Source organism: Bos javanicus, chromosome 15, assembly GCF_032452875.1.
Source record: "Bos javanicus breed banteng chromosome 15, ARS-OSU_banteng_1.0, whole genome shotgun sequence".
Lineage (NCBI taxonomy): Eukaryota > Metazoa > Chordata > Mammalia > Artiodactyla > Bovidae > Bos > Bos javanicus.
The window spans coordinates 48,021,020-48,046,543 of record NC_083882.1 but is presented as its reverse complement, the minus strand read 5'-3'; the positions used below and the strand labels follow the sequence as shown (position 1 = coordinate 48,046,543).

General features: G+C 38.8%; 1 protein-coding gene across 1 annotated transcript; it reads left to right on the top strand.

Moving 5' to 3' along the window:
• Positions 1-14,190: 14,190 nt before the first annotated feature.
• LOC133226733 (tripartite motif-containing protein 5-like) lies at positions 14,191-22,654 on the top strand. The gene is made up of 7 exons (XM_061380603.1): positions 14,191-14,700; positions 15,273-15,368; positions 16,325-16,555; positions 20,143-20,165; positions 21,379-21,479; positions 21,763-21,789; positions 22,005-22,654. Exons 1-7 carry the CDS (start codon positions 14,278-14,280, stop codon positions 22,646-22,648), a joined length of 1,545 nt encoding a protein of 514 aa, XP_061236587.1. The 5' UTR covers positions 14,191-14,277; the 3' UTR covers positions 22,649-22,654.
• Positions 22,655-25,524: the final 2,870 nt, after the last annotated feature.

Here is a 25,524-nt window from a genome sequence, read left to right as displayed (position 1 = left end):
TTTTCATTTTCATTAGTTTCTATGCAAATTTTGATTTCTTTTTTGATTTCTTCTGTGATTTGTTGGTTATTCAGCAGCATGTTGTTCAGCCTCAATATGTTGGAATTTTTAATAGTTTTTCTCCTGTAATTGAGATCTAATGTTACTGCATTGTGGTCAGAAAAGATGCTTGGAATGATTTCTATTTTTTGAATTTACCAAGGCTAGATTTATGGCCCAGGATGTGATCTATCCTGGAGAAGGTTCCATGTGCGCTTGAGAAAAAGGTGAAATTCATTGTTTTGGGATGAAATGTCCTATAGATATCAATTAGGTCTAACTGGTCTATTGTATCATTTAACGTTTGTGTTTCCTTTTTGATTTTCTGTTTAGTTGATCTATCCATAGGTGTGAGTGGGGTATTAAAGTCTCCCACTATTATTGTGTTATTGTTAATTTCTCCTTTCATACTTGTTAGCATTTGTCTTACATATTGCGGCGCTCCCGTGTTGGGTGCATATATATTTATAATTGTTATATCTTCTTCTTGGATTGATCCTTTGATCATTAGGTAGTGACCATCTTTGTCTCTTTTCACAGCCTTTGTTTTAAAGTCTATTTTATCTGATATAAGTATTGCTACTCCCGCTTTCTTTTGGTCCCTATTTGCATGGAAAATCTTTTTCCAGCCCTTCACTTTCAGTCTGTATGTGTCCCCTGTTTTGAGGTGGGTCTCTTGTAGACAACATATGTAGGGGTCTTGTTTTTGTATCCATTCAGCCAGTCTTTGTCTTTTGGTTGGGGCATTCAACCCATTTACATTTAAGGTAATTACTGATAAGTATGATCCCATTGCCATTTACTTTATTGTTTTGGGTTTGAGTTTATACACCGTTTTTGTGTTTCCTGTCTAGAGAATATCCTTTAGTATTTGTTGGAGAGCTGGTTTGGTGGTGCTGAATTCTCTCAGCTTTTGCTTGTCTGAGAAGCTTTTGATTTCTCCTTCATATTTGAATGAGATCCTTGCTGGGTACAATAATCTGGGCTGTAGGTTATTTTCTTTCATCGCTTTAAGTATGTCTTGCCATTCCCTCCTGGCTTGAAGAGTTTCTATTGAAAGATCAGCTGTTATCCTTATGGGAATTCCCTTGTGTGTTATTTGTTGTTTTTCCCTTGCTGCTTTTAATATTTGTTCTTTGTGTTTGATCTTTGTTAACTTGATTAATATGTGTCTTGGGGTGTTTTGCCTTGGGTTTATCCTGTTTGGGACTCTCTGGGTTTCTTGGACTTGAGTGATTATTTCCTTCCCCATTTTAGGGAAGTTTTCAACTATTATCTCCTCAAGTATTTTCTCATGGTCTTTCTTTTTGTCTTCTTCTTCTGGGACCACTGTGATTCGAATGTTGTAGCATTTAATATTGTCCTGGAGGTCTCTGAGATTGTCCTCATTTCTTTTAATTAGTTTTTCTTTTATCCTCTCTGATTCATTTATTTCTACCATTCTATCTTCTAATTCACTAATCCTATCTTCTGCCTCTGTTATTCTACTATTTGTTGCCTCCAGAGTGTTTTAATTTCATTTATTGCATTATTCATTTTATATTGACTCTCTTTTATTTCTTCTAGGTCCTTGTTAAACCTTTCTTGCATCTTCTCAATCTTTGTCTCCAGGCTATTTATCTGTGATTCCATTTTGATTTCAAGATTTTGGATCAATTTCACTATCATTATTCGGAATTCTTTATCAGGTAGATTCCCTATCTCTTCCTCTTTTGTTTGGTTTGGTGGGCTTTTTTCCTGTTCCTTTGTCTGCTGGGTATTCCTCTGTCTCTTCATCTTGTTTAAATTGCTGAATTTGGGGTGTCCTTTCTGTATTCTGGCAGTTTGTGGAGTTCTCTTTATTGCGGCGTTTCCTCCCTCTGTGTGGGTTTGTACAGGTGGCTTGTCAAGGTTTCTTGGTTAGGGAAGCTTGTGTCCGTGTTCTGGTGAGTGGAGCTGTATTTCTTCTCTCTGGAGTGCAATGAAATGTCCAGTAATGAGTTATGGGATGTCTATGGTTTTGGGGTGACTTTGGGCTGCGTGTATCTTGGAGCTCAGGGCTGTGTTCCTTGCTGCTGGAGAATTTGCTTGGTATGTCTTGTTTCGCCCAGAGAGGTTTACAGAGTTATATGGAGAAGAGAAGAGTGAGGAGGGAGTTAGAGGTGACCCGAATGAGATGAGGTGGAGTCAATAGAGGAGAGAGTGGGCTATTCAGTAATCTCTTCCTTATGTGCACTCCACAACTGGACCACTCAGAGTTGTTCACAGAATTATACAGAGAAGAGAAGAAGGAAGAAGGTGGCAGAGGTGGCCAGGAGGATAAATGGGGGGAATGAAAAGGAGGGAGACAGATCCAGTCAGTAATCAGTTCCCTAAGTGTTCTCCACCGTCTGGAACACACAGAAATTCACAGAGTTGGGTAGAGTAGAGAGGGGTTAGGGAGGAGACACAGGCGACCTAGTGGAGAAAAAGGAGAGTCCAAAGGGAGAGAGAGCAGTCAAGCCAGTAATCTCACTCCCTAGTGAAAAATGGGTACTAAAGATTGGGTTCTTAAACGTACAAAATTGGTAACAAATACATAGAAGCAAAAATTTAAAATCTAGAGTAGAGTTTGGAATTTCAAAAATACAATGTTAAAGAAAAGAAGACGGAAAAGAAAGAGAGAAAAAAACGAACAAACAAAAACAAACAAGGTCACAAAAATTATACAGAAAATATAGGTACAAAATTGATAACTAATACCAAAAAGCAAAAGTTAAAAATCTAGAGTAGAGTTTGGAATTTCAAAAATACAATGTTAAAAAAAGAAGAAGAAAAAGAAAGAGAGAGAAAAAAAAAACAACAACAAACAAGAACAAACAAGGTTGCATAAATTATATAAAAAAAAATACAGGTACAAAATTGAGGACAAATACCAAAAAGCATAAATTAAAAATCTAGAATAGAGTTTGGAATTTCAGATATACAGTGTTATTTAAAAGAAGAAGAGAAAGAAACAGAGAAAAAGAAAAAAGAAAAAAGGGTCACAGAAATTATATAAAAACAAAAACAAAAACAAAACTATAGGTACAAAATTGATAACAAATACTAAAAAGCTAAAATTAAAAATCTAGAGTAGAGTTTGGAATTTCAAAAATACAATGTTAAAGAAAAGAAGGGAAAAGAAAAAAAAAGTCAAAAAAATTATTTAAAAAAAAATATATGAAGTTTGCTTTAAAAAAAATAGGGTCTTCTTCTTTTTTTTTTTTTTTGCAAAGTAATTGGTTATAAAAGTGGAAATTAAAGGAATAATAGAGGACTTAAATTTTTTTTTTTTTTTTTTTTGTTAATAGGCTCACTTGTTCAGTCGCACTGAGGGTAGGTAGGGAGGGATGCTGCAAACAAATAACACTGGCGTGTGCTCGCAGTGCCTCAGCTACACTGGGTCTGCCCCCAGTTCACAGCGCGTGTAGCCTCTCTGCCCACGCTGCTCAGGCTCTAGGTTGCTCCGCCGCGAAACATCCGTGGCCCGCCCTGGACTGCCTGTACTTCCCGGGTCCAAGCCGCTCAGGTTCAGGCACTCGGGTAGTCCTCAGAGGCGCAGACTCTCAGTTGGGCCTGCGTTTTGTGCCCTTCCCAGATCCGAGCAGTTCAGGTGATGAAGTGTTTTGCGCATGCGATTGCTGCGACTTACCGCCTCCCCGCCGCTTGGTTATCTAGCTGTACACCGGCACACCTTCTCAGGCAGATGTTGACCGTCCAGACCCCCAAGAAGTTTTAGTTAGCAAAGAAGCCTGCTTACAGTTTTATAGATAATGTCTCTCTGGGGCTGCGATTGTCCCCTTCCGGCTCTGGCTGCCTATCACCGGAGGGGGATGGTCTGCCGCCGGCTATCTCTGTTCAGTCCTTTATTCCATGTGCGGGCCTGGCAGTGTCATATGTTACGGCTGGCTTTTCGCGTGGTAGATATCCCACAGTCTGGTTTGCTAGCCCAAATTATTTCGCTCAGATAGTGCTCGGGGTATTCAGGCCAGATTCTTGCGATGCAGCCCACGCCGCGCCTCCCTGCCCAGCCCCCGCTTGCTAATAGCGTATGCAGGCATCTGCGCTGCTTCTCTGCTGGGGGAGTTACCGTAGGGCTAGCAATGTGCGGGTTTTAATTATTTATTTTTCCTCCCTGTTATGTTGCCCTCTGTGCTTCCAAGGCTCGGCACAGATTCGGCAGGGAGAAGGTTTCCTGGTGTTTGGAAACTTCTCTCTTTTTAAGACTCCCTTCCCGGGACGGAACTCCGTCCCTCCCTCTTTTGTCCCTTTTTTGTCTTTTATATTTTTCCCTACCTCCGTTCGAAGACTTGGGTTGCTTTTCTGGGTGCCTGATGTCCTCTGCCGGCATTCAGAAGTTGTTTTGTGGAATTTACTCGGCGTTTAAATGTTCTTTTGATGAATTTGTGGGGGAGAAAGTGTTCTCCCCATCCTACTCCTCCGCCATCTTGCATAAAGGGTCACAGCAATATATTTTTGGATTTATATCCAAAGGCAAAGGAATAAAAGCAGAAGTAAACAAATAGGACTGAATTAAAAGCATTCACACAGTGAAAGAAACATTTGACAAAATGAAGATATACTGAATGGGAGAAAATTTGCAACTGAGATAAATAATACTGGGTTAATATCAAAAATTTTAAACAGTTCATACAACTCAATATTAAAAAAAAAAAAAAGCACAAAATATCACTGTTTGGCTCATGTCTGGAAATTGTTGCTTATCTGTGTCATTATCTTTATTATAGTTCATCTCTGCTGAGAAAAACAGAATTTTTTCCTTACTGTATTATTCAAGGTACTTCAGAGAAACAGAATATCTATCTATCTATCTATATATCTATTTTCACATGAATATTTATTTGAAGACTTTTTAATGTAAAGAATTGGCTCACATAATTACAGACCCTGAGAAATTCCATTCCTGCCGTCTGCAAGCTGGAAGTCTATGTAGCTTAGTCCAAGTCTGAAGCTTGAGGCCACAGTACAGTCTAGTCTCAACGCAATAAAAGAGCTGCATCTCAGCTCAAGTAGGCAGGCAGGAACAGGAAGAACAAATTTTTCCTTCTTCCACATGTTTGTCCTCTCCAGATCCCTCAAAAAATTGAATGATGATGCTCACCCACCCTGGAAAAAGCAAACTACTTTACTGAGTCCACAGATCTAATTCTAATCACATCTGGAAACGACACCCACACAGACACATCTAGAAACAGTCTGACACAAAGGACCAGTTGGTGTTAACACACAAAACTAATTTTACAGCTGCATTTTATAAGATCCTAAGGATTATATGTTAAATAGTATTAGATGTCATTGTTCAACAAATAACCCTCCTACAGTTTACTCTTTCTCAAGCTATTTAGTAAAAGTATCATTTTGGCCACATAGCATCCAGCTTCTGAATGTCAGCATCAGTGAACGACCACTCTGTGATCACCTTTCTAAGTGACCACCTGAGTGATTCAGGTTTGTTGAGCCATTTCCTCTAACATGACCTAATAGGACAGACTCGCCAGATTCCCTACTTCAGCTGGTGGACACAGGCCAGTAAAGAGCAAGCCAATTCTGCTGTCTGAAGGGAGTCCTCAGTGTGGGTCTTCACTGGGGTAAAGGGGATACTTTACTCCTGCATCGGACAGCTCTTTGTTAGGAAACAAGACAAGGTGGGTGTGTGAAATTGCATTGCTTAGGAAGCCTAAGTTTTCCAAAGGACTGATTATTTTGAAGAGACTTGAGAATAGCTTCTCAGAGAAGAGCTGAGATAGGAAAAAAAGCATTCACTGACTCACCACTCTTATGGCAGAAAGTGAAGAAGAACTAAAAAGCCTCTTGATGAAGGTGAAAGAGGAAAGTGAAAGAGGGGAGTGAAAAAGTTGGCTTAAAACTCAACATTCAGAAAATGAAGATCATGGCATCTGGTCCTATCACTTCATGGGAAATAGATGGGGAAGCAGTGGAAACAATGTCAGAGTTTATTCTTTTAGGCTCCAAAATCACTGCAGATGGTGACTGCAGCCATGAAATTAAAAGACACTTACTCCTTGGAAGGAAAGTTATGACCCACCTAGATAGCATATTGAAAAGCAGAGACATTACTTTGCCAACAAAGGTCCGTCTAGTCAAAGCTATGGTCTTTCCAGTGGTCATGTATGGATGTGTGAGTTGGACTGTGAAGATAGCTGAGTGCCGAAGAATTGATGCTTTTGAACTGTGGTGTTGGAGAAGACTCTTGAGAGTCCCTTGGACGGCAAGGAGATCCAACCAGTCCATTCTGAAGGAGATCAGCCCTGGGATTTCTTAGGAAGGAATGATGCTAAAGCTGAAACTCCAGTACTTTGGCCACCTGATGCGAAGAGTTGACTCATTGGAAAAGACTCTGATGCTGGGAAAGATTGAGGGCAGGCAGAGAAGGGGACGACAGAGGATGAGATGTCTGGATGGCATCACTGACTCGTTGGATGAGTCTGAGTGAACTCCAGGAGCTGGTGATGGACAGGAAGGCCTGGCGTGCTGCGATTCATGGGGTTGCAAAGAGTCAGACATGATTGAGCAACTGAACTGAACTGAACTGACTCACCAAATGCAGGCACAAAAAGCCTTGTTAGTTTCCAGAGGCCCTATGTGGATGCCTCTTGCTGGCCTTATAGTTCCTCTTCTGTTTTCCTGGCCAAACTCCACCCACTAGAATTTAACCTTCAGTTTCCTTCAGGCCCCTGGTGAGGCGAGTGAATCCTGAACACATATGTTGAAGACATGTGTTTACTCTTCTCCAAGGAATGACAACTTCTCCTTTCATATCTGAGGATACCTAAGCGGTTTGTGGAGGGCAGAATTTGAAAGATACGCAAGAAAAATTGGAACCTCCTTAGGTGAGTTTTATTTGTTGTCTGCAAGCTGTTCTCAACGGGGAAAAGGCCCAGCTTGCAGGCTTCCTGGTTAGATTGCTGACTGAAGATCAGTCTGGGGGAGGGGAATTCTTAGGAGAAAGGTGATTGGAAGAAAAGAAAGGCTTTGTTTGTTCCTTGGAGGGACTGTTTATTTCTGTAGGCTGAATCTACCCATAGAAACTTTGTATTCTGTAAGTAGGAATCGAACACACTGAAAACAGGCAGAATCTTTGGTCTTTCAGAGTTAGAAATTCACTTCCTTCAATAACAGGTCAAAGGCCAAAGGGTCTTCCCATCCTGATATTTTCATCACTGCTGCTGCTGCTGCTTCTGCTGCTGCTAGGTCGCTTCAGTCCTGTCCGACTCCATGCAACCCCACAGACTGCTGCCCACCAGGCTCCGCTGTCCCTGGGATTCTCCAGGCAAGGACATTGGAGTGGGTTGCCATTTCCTTCTCCAATGCATGAAGGTGAAAAGTGAAAGTGAAGTCGCTCGTCGTGTCTGACTCTTCGCGACCCCAAGGACAGCAGCCTACCAGGCTCCTCTATCCATGGGACTTTCCAGGCAAGAGTACTGGAGTGGGTTGCCATTCTATCAGTGTAGAAATACAGTATTTCTGCATGGCTGTACAGATCATTTCTCATTCCCTAGGTTTTCATATGTTCAGGAACCAGATGCTGTGACATCTGGCGGGCTCTGCAGCCTCTCATGAATTCTCTTGTCCTAACACAGGGAAATGCTGCACTTCCTTACATCCCTAACCTGTTCCTGCTTCTCCTTCAGCAGGATGTGCCACCCAGAAGCAGCTCAGCTGAGAGATTGGGCAAGGAGAGCGCTTGGGAAAAACTTCCAGAAGTGCCATCTGGAAGCCTCTAATTTCTAGTAACAGTGACATCTAACTTTAAGTTTTAAAGACTTGTTACTTGATTGTTACTAAGGATAGCAAAAGATGTTAGAAAAGTATTCTTATACCACATCATGAGACTTATGAGGGAAGTTAAGTTGGAGGAATCACGTGTTTATCTACCTTCCTCTTTCCTATAGAAGGTACAGCTGTACCCACTGTACTCAAGGCACAGAAACAGAAGTCAAATCTTTTTTCTCACCATGACCTCTACTCTGTTGATCAAATCTTATTTGGACATTATCACTTCTGCTACAAATTCCTTGTTGCCCTCTCAGCCACAGAAGATGTTAGAAACATCTTCTGAATTCACACAGTGAACCTCTGTCATGGTAATTACTACATGATTTTCAAATAGATTTGTTACTTTACTCTTTCAGGTTTTATTTTGCAAGTGTTGTAAGTAGTTTATACTATATAATAGTAGAAAACTGCCTGGCACATAAAACAAAGCACAATTTCACTTTCCAATTTAATTTACAATACTGATGGTTTCCCATCTATCATCGGGAATTTGTGGCTCTATCAGATTAAGAGAAACAGCTTTACTGCAATCAGAGAAGAAAGTTCTGCTTATAAATTTCCTGTTTGGACTTTTACATAATTATTGTAGTTTCATGTCCTTTTTTGTTGATCTGTAGTTGGTATCTCTGAGATATTGTGAGTTTGTATTCTCATGAGCTCAAATGTCAGATGACCAACCTGTAAGGTGCAATGACCTGAAGTTTTTCTCAGGCAGATGTGATTCATGTTCCCACATCTGTCTTCCTGCTTGTCGGGGAGACATTGGGTCACTGTTTAGGTAGTGGTGGGTATCATTCTTCATTTGTGAGAACTAGTTTCTTCTGTGTCTGTTGTGGCGATCGCTACTTTGACATTAGCTCTTATCTCTGCAGAGAAAATAAATCTGCCACCCCATGTCTGAATGCATGTTCTGATCCTCCATTCTTGATAGGTTCTTGATGCAGCTGAGCATTGGTTGGATCTTGAAATATTGAGGTATAACTGGAGGCCCCTCACCAGATTTGGATCACAGTTTTAGTCATAGATTTGAATAATGTTGACCTCTGATTTTATTCATCAGAGAGTGATCTGGGACACTTATCTTTGCAGCCAGGGGCAAAGTGCATATTTTAAGTATCTGTAACATTAGCTGGATTATATTTCTGGTTCACTTTCAGCCTCATCTATTTTTAATGTATTTATTTATATAACCATTGGAGGCTAATTACTTTACAAGTTTGTGGTGGATTTTGCCATACATCTATATAAATCAGCCATGGGTGCACATGTGTATCCCCCATTTTGAAACCCCCTCCCACCTGCCTTCCTCCCCATCCAGAGGGCTGTCTGTCTTACATGTAGAGTCATTACTGTCTTTCTAAATTTCATATATACATATTAATATACTGTATCGGTGTTTCTCTTTCTGACTTACTTCACTGTGTATATTTGGCTCCAGTTTCCTCCACCTCATTAGAACTGACTCAAATGCATTCTTTTTAATAGCTGAGTGATATTCCATTATGTATATGTACCACAACTTCCTTATCCATTGTCTGCCAATGGAATTCTAGGTTGCCTCCACGTCCTTGCTATTGTAAACAGTGCTGCAATGAACACTGGGGTACATGTGTTTCTTTCAATTCTGGTTTCCGCAGTGTGTATGCCCAGCAGTGGGATTGCTGGGTCGTATGGCAGTTCTATTTCCAGTTTTTTAAGGAATCTCCACACTGTTCTCCATAGTGAGTACACTAGTTTGCATTCCCACCAACTGTGTAAGACGGTTCCCTTTTCTCCACACCCTCTCCAGCATTTATGGTTTGTAGACTTTTTGACTCAGCCTCATCTTTATCAGGATCCTTCATGTAGGATGAACATGGCACAGCTGGAGAGTTTCAGTAAGTCTCAGTTTAACTCTGTGCAGCCTTTGTAGCTTTCATTCCCTTGTTCAGGGCGAACAGAGACTTATTAGCCATCTCACACTGGAGATCTTTTTTTTTGTCATCAAACTATGGCAACCATTAAGACAGGAATATCATTTGAGAGCTTCCGTTTCTTATTGGTTGCTTCATTGTCCCCTTTGCCTGGAACCTCTGATAGACCTTCTGAGTTTAGACTATGGCCACAGGGTCATAGTGAGTCCAGGTTGAGGAATGAGCATCACTGGGCTACCACTCTGTGATACCTCCACCGACTGACCACAAGCGGTGGTTTCCAATCGGAATCACCAATCCTACCCATACAACCTCATATGATATAAATTGCCAGGTTGGCTAAGCTTAGTTGGGAGTTACAGCACAGGGGACATAGCATTGGGCACAGCTGCTTTAGTTGAGCTCTCAGAGATGTTCCTTACAGGAGGGACATTATCCCTGTCATCTCAGCTTTGTAAGGAACCATACTAGATGGATGTGTGTGAATCCACCTCAGGTGAGATAAGCCTAGTTCTGTAAAGATCTGAACTGTTTGTAAATGACCATGAGCACAACTTCTAGGGACCTAAAACAGATATATTTGACAGAAGACTCACAATTCCCTTGTGAAAAATGAGATGTATGTTCATCAATCATCATGTAAATTCCATGCAAAGTCTTTCTAGCCCAAATGCACTTCATACATCAGGCTAGTCTTGCTGTCAGCTATGTGGTCATGAAAGGCTGCTGACTTTTCACTTTGTTGGAATTGAATAGGTTTCCCAGAGACACGAAACACATGCAATAAAAACAGCAACAACAACAACAACAACAACAAAAACCTTAGGAAAAAAAAAGGGCAATAAGATCTTTATAGGAGGAAAATGTCCAGGACTGATATTAACGCTTTTTCCCACATATCTAATTCAACTCCCAGTTCTGTCCTTTACCTCCTCTCATCTCTCACTCTCATGGACTGCCCAGAATTTCCTTCATCATCTTGTCCCTCAAGCTATCACCATCTCTCCCCTGAGCAGCTGTGCCTACATCCTGCCTGATCTTCCGAATTCCACAATGGGCCCATCAACATCTCACAACCCAAGGCACAGCTTGTCATGCCCTTACTCTTCTCTGATGGGAAAACATTGATCGCTTCTCCTGACTCTCAGAAATTGGTCCCCAAATATTACATCATTTGGGAAGTGTCATATTTAATGTCACTGCAGCCTCTTGGAATACAAGACTAGCAGTCTTCTGTATATAGCCACACTGGCGTTTTAAAACTCATACAAGATGATACATCTTCCACAAACAGATCATTCCTTCACCTAATACACACTTTTTCTCTTTCTCGTTTAATGTCTCCTTCATCTTCTTCAGTTTTCAGTTCAGTCCTTATGTTTTTAAGTTGGAAGTTTTGGATAATTCCATATTTCGCCCAGTCTTTGATTTCGGAACAACACATATGTCTCCCTAGTAATGTTTTCTCTATCTCTTTATATATATATACAAGTGTTACCTACTCAGTTGTGTCTGACTCTTTGCATCCCCATGGACTGTAACCTGCCTAGCTTCTCTGTCCACGGAATTCTTCAGGCAAGGATACTGGTGTGGGTTGCCATTCTCTTCTCCAGGCGATCTTCCTGGCCCAGGGATTGAAACTGGGTCTACTGCACTGAGCATGGATTCTTAACCATCTGAGATACTAGGGAAGCCTTGTATATGTGTGTGTGTGTGTATATATATATATATATATATATATATATATATAACTGAATTTTAATTTGCTATTACTTTTTAAGTGAATAGTAAGCCCAATCATTTTATTTAAACCCTATGTTTCCACTTTCTATGTATGGATATAAGTCCAATTGACAATACACAATTTTTTAGTGACAATAATTAGTTGAATGATCTTTCTTAATATATTGAGAATATTTTTCTCCAAAGCAACATTAATTTCATCTGTGTTTCTATTTTCTTATGTATCTGACTCATCTGATCCTATGAATCTATTTGCACCATCTCACTCCTCGCCATCCTCATACTTTCATGTTATTAATCTCCTATCAATGTCATTGGTTGGCATATTTCTAGACCAAAATGAAATCAATATTTACACACTTGAGACTACCCAGGACCTCTTAGCTGGTCTAGGGCTCCTTACTTCTACACCCTCATTGCCTTGTATTAACTGGCTCCATGAAGTCACCTCTGATTTGTCTTTGACTAACTCAGTGGATTAGGAGGCCTCTCAAGGAGGACTCTGAATTCCCATTCTGTATATTGATGATATATGATTTTTGTAGGTCACTATCTTTATATTCACATCTGATAAAGAATTTTTTTTACTATATACACAAACCTATTTTCATATATTATGGCATGATAATAAGGGAAATCATTGTAAATATTCAACAAATGGTGGTAAGAGCTACACTATAATTAGTCATCAGAAGGGTCTATGTGATAAAAGAACATGTAAAGAGAGTGTACTGAAGTATGAGAAAGTCATACTCCAGTCAGAATGGCGATCATTTAAAAGGCTACCAATAATAAATGCTGGAGAGGGTGTAGAGGAAAAGGAATCCTTCTAGACTCTTGGTGGGAGTATAAATTTTTGCAGTCACCATGGAAAAAATTACAGAGGCTTTTAAAAACAAATAAAATAGAGTTACTGTATAACCCTATAATCCCACTCCTAGACATATATCCAGATTCAATTCTAATTCATAAAGATGCATGCACCACCCCAGTACTCATTGCAGCACTATTTACAGTAACCAAGACATGGAAGCAACCTAAAGGTCCATCAACAGATAATTAAAGAATACATACAATGGAATAGTAATCATAAAAAAGATGAAATAATGTCATTTGCAGCAACATGGATGGACCTAGAGATTATTATATCCAGTGAAGTAAGACAGAAAGAGAAATATTGTGATATCACCTATATTTGGAATCTAAAAAAAAAAAATTGATACAAATAAACTTATTTACAAAACAAAAATAAACTCAGACATAGAAAACAAACATATGGTTACCAAAGGGGATGGGTAAGGGAAACAAATTAGGAGTTTGGAATTAACATATACAATCTACTATACTTAAAATGGGTAAACAAGGGTTTCCTATATAGCACAGGTAACTATCCTCAATGTTTTATAATAAACTTTAATGGGAAAAGGATATGAGAAAGAATATATATACATGTATGTGTGTGTGTGTGTATACATATCCATGACCGCCCAGTCTCAGTTGTATCCGATTCTTTCAGACTCCATGAACTATCCTGTCAGACTCCTTTGACCATGGGATTCTCTAGGCAAGAAAGCTGGAGTGGGCTGCCACTTCCTACCCCAGAAATGTTCCTGACCCAGAGATCAAACCCATATCTCCTGCATTGGCAGGCAGATTCTTTACCACTGTGCCACCTGGAAAGCCCCACCCACCCACACCCCACGCACACACAAACACACACGTGCATGTGTGTGCATGCTTAGTCACTTCAGTTGTGTCCGACTCTTTGAGATCCTATGGACTATCGCCCTCCAACTTTCTTGTCCATGGTATTCTCCAGACAAGAATAATGGCATGGGTTGCCATGACCTCCTCCAGGGAACCTTCCCAACCCAAGAATTGAACCAGGGTCTTCTGCATTTCAGGTGGATTCTTTACCACCTGAACTTCCAGGGAAGCCTATATATATATATATATATATATATATATATATATATATATATACACATATAAGCTTCTGGGTTCAGTCCTTGGTTTGGGAAGATCCTCTGGAGGAGGGCATGGCAACCCACTCCAGTATTCTTGCTTGGAGAATCTCCATGGAGAGAGGAGCCTAGCACGCTACAGTCCATGTGGTTGCAGAGTCAGACACAAGTGAGGAACTAAGCACAGCACAGCACAGATTATATATATATATATATATATATATATATATATATATATGATATATATAATTCACTGTTCACTTAATACTAACACTACATTCTAAATCAACTATACTTCAATTAAAAAAAAAAGAGTGAGTAATACTGATACACTATGAGGAGAGAAGAACAGGTATAAAGGCCCAAATACTTAAGTGGTTTAGGGCTTTTTACATTGAGGATGTGCTTTTAGCATGGAGGAGGAAAAGCAGGATAGATGTTGGGTCACTCACAGATCTTAGTAAGAAAAGCTCACTAGTTTTTGTTTTGTTAAAGAAAAATAACTATGCATAGATAAGGATAGATGAAATTTGTCATGTGACATGAACTGGAAATAAAATGTTTAGAATTATTATAAAAAATAATTTTACCAGGTCAATAAGCTCTTTTTTTATGTCTCCACCTTTTATTTTTTACCCTTCAACATTTTGTTCTCGGGTCATCCTTGATTTCTAGATAACTAGTGTCATTTTACTTCTACTTTTCTTACTCTTCACTTTTAACCTTTCCAATCATTCAGGGATCTGTGAGCGAGAGAACTGGCAGAAGTCAAGACAATAAGGAGCAGGTGAGCAGCTGCCATGGCTTCAGGAATCCTGATGAACATACAGGAGGAGGTGACCTGCCCCATTTGCCTGGAGCTTCTGACAGAACCCCTGAGCCTTGACTGTGGCCACACCTTCTGTCAAGCCTGTATCACTGCAAACAACAAGGAATCCATAGTTGGCCAAGAGGGGAAGAGAAGCTGCCCTGTGTGCAGAGTTAGCTTTGAGCCTGGGAACCTGCGGCCTAACAGGCATGTGGCCAATATAGTGCAGAGGCTCCGAGAGGTTAAGGTGAGCCCAGAGGTGGAGCAAGAGAGAAATCTCTGTGCTCACCATGGAGAGAAACTCCAGCTCTTCTGTGAGCAGGATGGGAAGGTCATTTGTTGGCTTTGTGAGCGATCTCAGGAGCACCGAGGTCACAACACATTCCTCATGGAGGACATTGCACCAGAGTACCAGGTAAGAGACCAGAATGGAGGAAAAAAACAGAGCAGGAAATGGTACTTGAGGGAAATCTCTACTTTGCATTGGACTTTAATTACCTGGCTACCAGGGACTTGAGGCCTGTGATCTCTTTTCTTTGTATGCCTACCTTCTGACATGTAAAGAAAATTTCTGTGCATTCCACCCAAGTATAAGCAAACAAATGGGCTCTTAGGCAGAAGTAGACATTCATGTTCCTTGTGCTAGTGCATGCACATCGGGGGCCATGAGAAATTCTCATTACCCTTTTGAACATGATAGGTAACTAGGACACTGGGTGGGTTGAGCTGTAAGTTTTTCTTTCTTACAGAATCAAGTTTCTTCCAGACCAAAGAGAACCAGTCTTCTCTTGGAGAAGGGGCGGTGACTCCTATGTCTTGAGTCTCAAAGAACACATTCAACATCAAGGTCTTCTTGTAGGTCACAGATTCTAGTCACTTTCACATCTTTTGTAAAGTCTATTCTCTTTGAAAATCAGCCTTATTTATCCACTATAGTGATGCTGAGAAAGCCCATATCTTGACACTGGTGTGATTCTTTTCTCACAGAAAAAGCTCCAATCATGTCTGCAGAGGCTGAAGGGGAAAAAACAGGAAGCTGAGGAGTTGGAAATTAAAGTCAGAGAAGAGATGTCTACTTGGAAGGTATGAGGAGAGACTTCCTGAGAAAGTTAGACAGGTATCTATGCAGGACCTTGGGTTGGTCACAAGGAGTTGCCTTTTTCTTTGTACCATGACAGTTAAGTCATTTGGCTCATCCTTTTCTTCAGTCTTCCCATAATCGGTGTGGTATTAAAAAGTGACCATATCACAAATAAACATAAATACTGGAGAGGGAGTATTTATAGAGAGGGCCTCTCTGATGAGGATGGCTAGGGAATTTTATATTCCATTCTTATCAAGTTTATTAGTCTTCTCAGGGAGATATCTGACAATGGCTCATGGTTCTGTCTTCGGTGTTCAACTTTTTGGGAGAGGGTGGTGGGAGGGGGTCAGGAGTAATGGAAGGAGGCATGAGCATCCTGGACAGATGTGTGAAGGCTACCCACACCCAGAGATCCCATTTGGCTCTGAGTTGTCCTCAACAGTGCAGACTTGGGACCATTATTTTGAAATATGGTGTAGAGAAAAAATATATATACAAAGTCAGCTACCCCCAGTATTGCTTTCCTCCTTCTATTTCACTCTCTTGTGGGCTTCCCTGATAGTTCAATTGGAGAATAATCTGCCAGCAATGCAGGAGACCCCAGTTCAATTCCTGGGTTGGGAAGGTCCCCTGCAGAAGGGATAGGCTACCCACTCCAGTGTTCTTGGGTTTCCCTTATAGCTCAGCTGGTAAAGAATCCACCTGTAATGCGGGAGACCTGGGTTCAATCCCTAGGTTGGGAAGATCCCCTGGAGAAAGAAAAGGCTACCACTTCAGTATTCTGGCCTAGAGAATTCCATGGACTGTTTAGTCCATGGGGTTGCAAAGAGTCAGACATGACTGAGAGACTTTCACTCCTGGTGGGAACTTCCCAAGCAGAATAGTTATTTTTCTGGCTCCCAGTCTCAGGCCAGTGGTCCAAGTACGTCTCTCTGTCTTTTTCTCATTCCTGAAGATTCAAATACAAAATGAGATACAAAATGTCCAGGGAAAGTTTACACAACTAAGACAATTCCTGGACAGTGAGGAGATGCAGGAACTGAGAAAGCTGAAGGATGAGTTGGGAGTTATTCTCAAAGAGCTGACAGAATCTGAGAATGATCTGGTCCAAGAGAAGCTGTTGGTGAGCAATCTCATCTCAGATGTGGAGCGCCATTTGCAGGGATCAACAATGGAGCTGCTGCAGGTAAGACTTGGAAAGGAACCCCAGCATCTGAGGCATGAGAGAAATATGTTCCTGTGATCCTTCTGATGCCCTCGCGGAGGTTGCTTTGACCCTGCAATATACCTTCTCTGCATCTATTTCAGAGGTTCTAAAATAACTGAATTATTTAATATAGGAACAACAAGGGAAAGTTCTATTTTTATTGTTATCAAGCTCATTGCAAACATTTCACCATCTAGAGAAGATTTATTGTGTTCAGTGATTTTCCATAAGCCCCTGTTTTCTGTGGGCCAGTGCTAAACATTTATCAAGTACCTTTTCATGATTCAGAATATCACAGACAAATTCACTTCAGATTCCAAGAAGTTTTTTTTTCCTCAATGTGTTGAGATTGTCTACCTTTTTTCTGTTTTTGAAGACAGTTTATGAAGAACTGTTACTTATCTTTAAATACTCCATATAATTTACCAGCATCGCCATTTCACTCTGGGTTTTTCTTATTGGAAAAGTTTAAAATATACATATTTTTTTCTGTCTTTTTACTTGTATTAAGATTATTTAGATTTTTGCAATCCGTTAGTCCTTTATTGTATATTTTTGTAGGAATTTGTCTGTCCTAAGTTGTCTGGTTTCTAAACATAAAATTAGTTATAGTACTCAGAGCGAAGTCCCTTTTTGTATTCTAGATTTTGCTCTTTCATTTTTTCCCCTATTCCTTTTAGTTATTTTTGTCAATTATATTAATTTTTTTCAAAAGCATTGTTTCATTGATCTTGTTTATTGTGTCAATTTTCTTATGCATTTATTTCTGCTCTCACATTTATTGTTTTCTTTGTGTGTTTGTACACTTTTGCGTGTGCATGTGTAATGTGCATGTGTGTGCACTGTTTTTTAATATCTTTCTTAGTAGATCACTGATTTGAGAACATCTTAATAATATAAGCAGCAGTGTCTTAGTTTTTTTCCATTCATTTTGATTTAGTGTTTGTTTTTATTCAGATAAACTTATTTTCCTATTTCCTATGCAATTTCTTATTGTTAAAAAGTAGATATTTGAAGGTGTGTTGTTAATTAGTAATCCTTGGTGATTTTTGAATTTTACTTCTGCTGTAGATTTCAAATTTAATTCAATTGTAATCAGAGAATATATATTTTATTCCTTTAAACTTTTAAATTCACTGATAATTGTTTATGGCCCCAGATATTGTATGTCCAGAAAAATTTATATATGAAAAGATTGTATATTCTCCATTCATTGGGTGAAATGGTCTACAGATGTCAGGTCATGTTGGTAGTTTGTATTGTCCATATATTCTATAACTGGGTGGTTTCCATATAAGTTGTTCTCTCATTATTGAGAGTGATTTGAAATCTATAATTGCTATTGTTAAATTCTGCATTTTTCCTTTTAATTTTGCTTGGTGAATTTTAAAGCTCTATTGTTAGGTGTATGCACATGTATAATTGGTTTATCTTTTTGATGTACTAAACCTTTTATCATTATAAAATTATCCTCTCATTCGTTCATAATTTTTGTTTTAAAGTCAATTTTTTTCTAATAATAATATAAAAACTTGAAATCATTAGAGCTTGCATGATCTATAGTTTTTCTCTTTTTACTTTTGCCTATTTGTATCTTTAAATCTAAAATACATCTCTTATAAGTGACAATCACTAATTCTTCCTTGTTATCTCATGCAACAATATCTAACTTTTTAATTGGGGTATTAAGATGATAGCTTTAATACAAGTACTGATATAGCTATATTTAAACTTTACTATTTGCTTTCTATTTGGTTACTGTAGTTTTCATTCTTCTCTTTCTTCTTAACTAGCTTCTTCTGTGTTAAAGAAATATTCCTGGTATAAAATTTTAAGCTTTCCTATTTTCTAACCATATTTAAAAAAATTATTCCCCCCTGTGGTTGCTCTAGTGATTACAGTGTTTCCTATCCTCCCATGATCTTCTTCACACTAAAACTAACTTATTTTCAGTAAATATAGATTCTTCCTGTAACATTGCTTCATTTCTTTCCAGCAACAACACAATGATGATTTTACTATGGACACCTGATTCTGTGTAAACTAATCACTGCAGGCTTCTGAACTTTTGCTTACACTGGAAGGGAAAGTTCTCTTCTGGAGTTTATATCAGAAGATTCATCTTCTCTTTAAACTGAGAATAAAGTCAGTAGAGGTGGAATGAATAGAATTGGCAAAAGACACAAGCCAGCTTCTGATGACAAGTTTTGGGCTTAAGAATTAGACTTTGAATAAATTTGCAATTGACCCCCCACCATCATCATTTATTTTTTCTCTACTTATTCTAATTTCACTTAATTTTTGTGATACACACAAAAGAGCTTTAACACAGAGAATTTTTATCAAAAACCACTGGTTGCTCTTGTTTCTGTTGACATGGAGGAAATAAAGCTTCATGAAAAAGAGATCAGATAAAATGGTGCATATCTATACTAACTAATAAACTAATAATCTATGTGATGATTAAGAAGATTACATGGCTAAAAACTGTTAAGCCATGGACTAAGCAGACTCAGTATAGACTACAGTACAGATAAATGCTCTAGTTTTTGGACAGTGACTGAATGCATATTGGTAACATGATAAAAATGGGGTACAAGAGAGGAGACAATCTGGTTGATGAATAGTAAGTTACATATTAGACATCCTAAGTTACTGATTCCTGTGGCTTATGTTTAACCGAATATATTAACAAGCATTTAAGAGACAAAGCTGAGTAAAACTAAGGCATTAGAAATCAACTGTACTTGTGTGTATGCTGGATTTAAGAGAGTATGAGATCACTTATAGTGTATAAAATGAGATGAGAGAGACCAAAGAACCACCTACAGTAATATATTTGTTTGCTTGTACTCTCAACAAGTGCAGTATAAATAGCTTGAGGAATTTTAGGATTATGAATTCATCTTTGCTGCTGCTGCTAAGTCACTTCAGTCGTGTCCAACTCTGTGCGACCCCATAGACGGCAGCCCAGGAGGCTCCCCCATCCCTGGGATTCTCCAGGCAAGAAAACTGGAGTGGGTTGCCATTTCCTTTTCCAATGCATGAAAGTGAAAAGTGAAAGTGAAGTCGCTCAGTTGTGTCCGACTCTTCTCGACCCCATGGACTGCAGCCCATCAGGCTCCTCCATCCATGGGATTTTTCCAGGCAAGAGTACTGCAGTGGGGTGCCATCGCCTTCTCCGAAGCCTGGTTTAATGCTTGGCAAATAATAATACATCACTGTGCACTTTTGTTGAATAAAGGGAAGAACTGTGAATTATTCACATCATCTCATGGGTCACCAAACTTATAAGCTTTTTGTTTTTCCCATAAATATGTCTCATCTCCAGATACTAGAAGTCTCCTTCATGCTTCTACAAGGGTCAAAGCCTTTTACCTTTTGGGAAATCTGACAACATCGCGTGTGTCTTCTGGAATGACTGGCTTCACTCTTGTCTTTACTTTTTGGCTCTCACATTGAGACCATTTTTATTCCCACAATCGATGGCTGATGGGGATGTGAATAAGCTTGGGAAGTGGGGTGACTTATTACTTTTTGACGCATGTTTTCTCTTTTCTCACTAGGATGCGAATGTTATCATAAAAAGGTATGTGTGGGAAACCAGAGATAGTCCATTTATGCTGTGAAAATAAAATAAATCCCTTACAGTTATCTGATAGCCAATTAGGATAAAACAATGCTCAAGGCAGAAAAATGGAGGATAGTCTTATTTTAAATTTCTATTCATACATCAGGGCTAGATTGTTTTATTAACATTGATAATGGACTGGATTCTATATTAAAGAATATTGATTGTGGGAAGTTGCAGAGTTTGGGTCAGTACCAGTATTAAGAATAAGGCATTACAGTATCAGATCCCCACAACTTCATAAAATTAATTCACACTGTGTGTCAATATGCAACTCAGCTTCCCATATTTAGTAGGTGCTTGACTTGTCATATGAAGGTTAAGTCTTCTTTTCCTGCCAAACACCTAGAATTAGAGACAACTGCTTTATATTTTAGTTTCTGCTCCCAGAAGAGACAAAGTCGTTGTATGTTTTTCGGCTTAGGTTTCCAAAAATAGATTTGAATCTCAAGGGATATTTTGGCACTGGAGCAAACTATTGATCAATCTTAGTCACATACTCTGAAACCAGAACAGAAAGGTAACATCACTGTGTCTGCATTTGCACACCTACATGGCAGCATCAAGATCTTTGCAAACACATGAAAGTCAGACTACTTTATTATTCATAATGTCTTCTTTTCCAAGGGTTTGTAATTATTCCTAGTGATTATGAAATCTCAGGGTATTCTGAGAGCCTCTCTATTGGACAGCAGTCTTTGAAGATCTTGGGACTTTAGAGATTGTTCTCATACCTGGTATGTCTCAAATACCCAGGAGCCAGATTCTGCAACCTCACTTTCTGACTCCTTCCTGGAAACACATATCTGTGCAGGAAATGTTCCACAAACTATTTTTTTTAGATACCAAAGTTTTGTTTTGTTAAATCCATTGCTTCATATAATTTCATATGATCCCTAGGAGGTGGAGTGTGGTGGGTTAATGATTTCATTGTAGAAGGAAGAAACTCCCCTTCTGACATTTTAAGACCATCCAGGTCACACAGAGGGTACCTAGGAAGGGAGACATGAAAACGTTGTTTCTTGCTCCAACATCAGGCATCCACTCTCTTCTTTCCCAAGGTCTCCAGGAAAGACAATTCAAGCCCATAAACAGGGTGAACATATAGCAAGCCAGTGGTTTAGAGGGGAAAAAAAATCACATTTGTGAGCATCAAATTTGTCTTCCCTAGGAGTGAAACCTTGACTCTGAAGAAGCCAAAATCTTTCCCCAAGGAACAGAGGAGAGTGTTTCGAGCTCCTGATCTGAAAGGGATACTGCGTGTGATTAATGGTGAGGAATGCTACCCAAGTGGGTGTAGGAGGGCCTCTTTGATAGAGGGAAAATGGGTAGGAGGCTCCAATTTCTATGTTTGGAAGGAGACAGCAAAGCCCAGACACTATGTGCTAATGATGTGGTCATATTTATGGGGGATGACCAGAGGCTTGGTTCATCCTGTCTTTCGCCAGTTCACTACCTCATCATGGCCATTCCCCTCATCTGGAAGAAAATAGATTTCAGGGCTGACTCTATTGCTTATATTTAATATTGTGGATTTTTTTTTTTCTCATTTCAGAGCTGACAGATGTGCAACGCTACTGGGGTAAGGAGACATCACAGTATAATCAAGCCACCTTGTTGTCATCATTTTTTAGAATTTTTCATTTTCTAGTAGGTCTCATGTTTTAAGATCCATGTTTTCCCTCCCAACACACACAAACATATTACTTTTCCAGTCAAGTCATTCTAAAGATCCCTTTCAAAATGTCACAAGAAAACTACATCATTACCCTAACCCAAGCCTATATTTTTCAACAGTTCAGGTGACCCTGAATTCTCCCAAGAGTGCAGATGTTGTCATTTCTCCGGATCAGAGACAAGTGAGACATGCATTCAGTTACCAATGCTCTAATGCGTATTGGAATGATAATTTTGAAGATTTTGGTGTCCTGGGCTCCCCAGTTATCACATCAGGGAGACATTACTGGGAGGTAGACGTGTCAAAAAAACATGCCTGGATCCTGGGGGTTTGTGGTGAAAAATGTGAAAATATCATGACAGTACCATCAAAACTTGGAAATTGTGGAAATGGAAATTATCCAAATGCTTTTTCAGTATATCAACCTAAAAATAGAAATTGTGGAAATTCTCAAAATGTTTATTCAAGATATCAACCTAAAAATGGCTATTGGGTCATAGGGTTAAAACGTGGTTCTGTATATAATGCCTTTGAGTCCTCCTTCTCAGGTCCTGTGATTTTACCCCTCTCCCTGAGTGTTTCTCCCCAGCGTGTTGGGGTTTTCCTAGACTATGAGGCTCGCACTGTCTTATTTCTCAATGTCACCAACCATGGGTTTCCCATTTATACATTCTCTTCATGTTCCTTTCCTCAGAACATAGTTCCATATTTCAATCCTATGAACTGTGGTGCCCCCATGACTCTGTGCTCACCAAGCTGTTGAGTCTTCTTACATAACTCACTCCTCTATAGTGCCTCTTACTGTAGGTGCGTCTGACACACCTGTGCTAATCTGCAACTTTCTTACCCTTTTTCCTTGCTGCCTATCTTTTTTTTCCTTCATTCATTAGGAGGGTGAACAATTTTCCTTGTGTCATATTTTCTCCAATATCATGTATGTGTTAGAAAATCTTAATTAATTTTCCATACTCCATGGTAAAATGATGGATCCCCCATAAAGAAAGAGCAGTATTGATGTAACACCTTTGCCAAATTTTACAATCTCATTTACTCTGCCACTGACTGAGAAAATGAAAGAAAGCTTTTCAAAAACATTTGTATATTAGACCTAGTATAGGAGTCCTTCACTAAAGAGTGAGTGCTGAGCTGTGTCTCAGTTTATCCATGATGCTCATGTTCATTAAGAAATTGAGGAAAAAATATCATACATGATATGTACTAAGAATGAAAATTTTGTGTTCAGAGTGTCTAAGTTCAAGCCCTGTCTCTACATATTAGAAGTGTAAACTTAAATAGCATATTTAAGTGATACATTTATTTTCTTAAAATAATCCTGTTATAAAATTGTACCATACACAAGATCATTGTGAAAAAATAAATGCAACTCAGTGTGAAGCATATAACTGTCTCAATAATAAATATTTTATCTATTAATTACTTAACAAAGAACCTATGTCAGTGTCTCATTAAACAGATTTGTTCCTTCAGGAATACTATGGTTCTTTTCACTGAAGTCTCATTTTTCAGATCCTAGATTCCTTTGTGCTGCATCAAGACTACTCTAGCTCTTCCTGCCATAGAAAAGTGTGTGTGTGATCACAGAATTTTATTATAATTCTTATGTTTCTACATAATAGCTCTTATCAAGTAAACTAAACTCTATGGAGTTCAGTTTCTCATTTAAAAAATCACCTGATTAATATTGTGAAAATTAAACAATACAACATTTGCAATAACTTCTGTAATTTCAAGCCCATAAAGGGAAGCCCAGTATAAATGTCTATTCCTTTTTGTTTCCTTCTCACTGTGATTGAAATAAATCAATTTCAGAATGCATGTTACTTTATTTTCCACATTATTTCTTTGTTTTAAGAAACAGAATAAATTGATTGAAGAATTGCAATTTTTTCTCAATCTTATCTAATTGCTAAATAAATGTTTTTGGATAGCCACATTATCTCACATTTTAAACATTTTCTGTATTAATGTTATTTCACTGAAGTTGAATTTTACTTTGTGGTCTGTTTGAAAGTGCAAGTTGCTCAGTTATATGTAACTCTTTGCGACCCCATGGACTATAGCCTGCCAGGCTCCTCTGACCATGGAATGAATACTGGAGTGGGTAGCCATGCCCTTCTCCAGGGGATCTTCTTGACTCAGGGATCAAACCCAGGTCTCCTGCATTGTAGGCTGATTCTTTTCTGTCTGAGCCACCAGAGAAACCCATGGTCTGTTTGTCCAGCTTTAAAAAATTCACAGTGATTACATTCCCAGTGATACATTAGTACTCTAAAGTGTAGTCATGGGATCTCTTAACAGTGGTGCAGATAAATGTTTTCTGAGCCCTGGTCAGACTTTTGCATTGAGGTGAAAGTTCACAAGAAGGAAGAGAAAAGTCTGCTATCTTCCTTTAGTGAGATTAATGAAAGAATTATTTCTGAAATGAATATTCTTTAAGGGATTGATGGAATCCCCATGTCTTTTGGTTTTTTTTACCCAGTCTTCCTCCAACCAAATCATAGTTCATTTTTTCTTTCTCAAGAAATAAAATGGATTATTTGTTTAAGCTATCACTCCTTTTATTCCTGTTTGTTCTCAGGAATTCTCAACTTTCTCATTTTAGGAAGACCTTTGATGAGAGAAGGTCTTTTCCAGTGTTTCTCTTTGTGTGTGTGTGTGTGTGTGTGTGTTTGTATGCACACTCAATATCTTAGTACTGATTCTTGAAAACAGAAAAAAATTGGGCTTTTAAATTTTCCCTTTGACCTCTGCCTTCCTGTCTGCCCACTGCTACTATGACTAAAATTCTGACTTACTAGGAAAATTTTGTACTCTTGAATTATTGACAAATGACTGTCCAGGGACATTGCTGCCTTTTCTTTTACTGGAATGCCCCATTCTCCAGTTCAGGATCAAGTGTCTAGTTATGAGAAAATGAAGATCTGAATGTCTACATACAAAAGAAAAGATGGTTCACCGTGTGGCACTCACTTTCTCTCAAGGTTCCTGACCCCAGAAATGAAGCCACCTTCTGCTGAAAAGAATAGAAATCTATACGTTTCTCCCAGTTACAGATTCTCTTCTCAGTAAAAGACTAAAGAAAGACTCCTGGAATTTCATCAATAACTGATGCTGAGAAAACTGGACAGTTATATATAAGAGAATAGAGTTGAAGATTTCCTCAGACTGCATACAAAAGTAAATTAAAAATGGATTAAAGCCCTAAATGTAAGCCCTGAAACCATAAAACACCTAAAAGAGAATGTAGGTAAGACAGTTTTTCATAACAAATCATTGCAATATGTTTTTGAATCTGTCTTCTAATGCAAAAGAAATAGAAGCAAAAACAAAAACAAAAAACTGAGACCTAATTAAAAGCTTCTGCACAACAAGCAAAACAATTGGCCAAATGAAAAGACAACATACGGAAAGGGAGAAAATATTTGCAAATGATATGACCACTAGGGGTTAATATCAAAATTTATGAATAGCTCATTGAACTCAACATCAAGAAAACCAAGACCCCAGTAACAAATCAATAGAAGCCTGGAATAGACATTCTTCTAAAGAAGACATAGATTTCTAACAGGCACATGAAAAAATTCTTAACATTGCTAATCATCAGGTTTGATGAAAATC

Coding starts and splice junctions, on each gene's coding strand:
- LOC133226733 (XM_061380603.1), top strand. CDS start 14,278: ATGGCTTCAGGAATCCTGATGAACATACAGGAGGAGGTGACCTGCCCC. Junction 15,369..16,324: donor AAGAGATGTCTACTTGGAAG/GTATGAGGAGAG, acceptor TCATTCCTGAAG/ATTCAAATACAAAATGAGAT. Junction 20,166..21,378: donor GCGAATGTTATCATAAAAAG/GTATGTGTGGGA, acceptor TGTCTTCCCTAG/GAGTGAAACCTTGACTCTGA.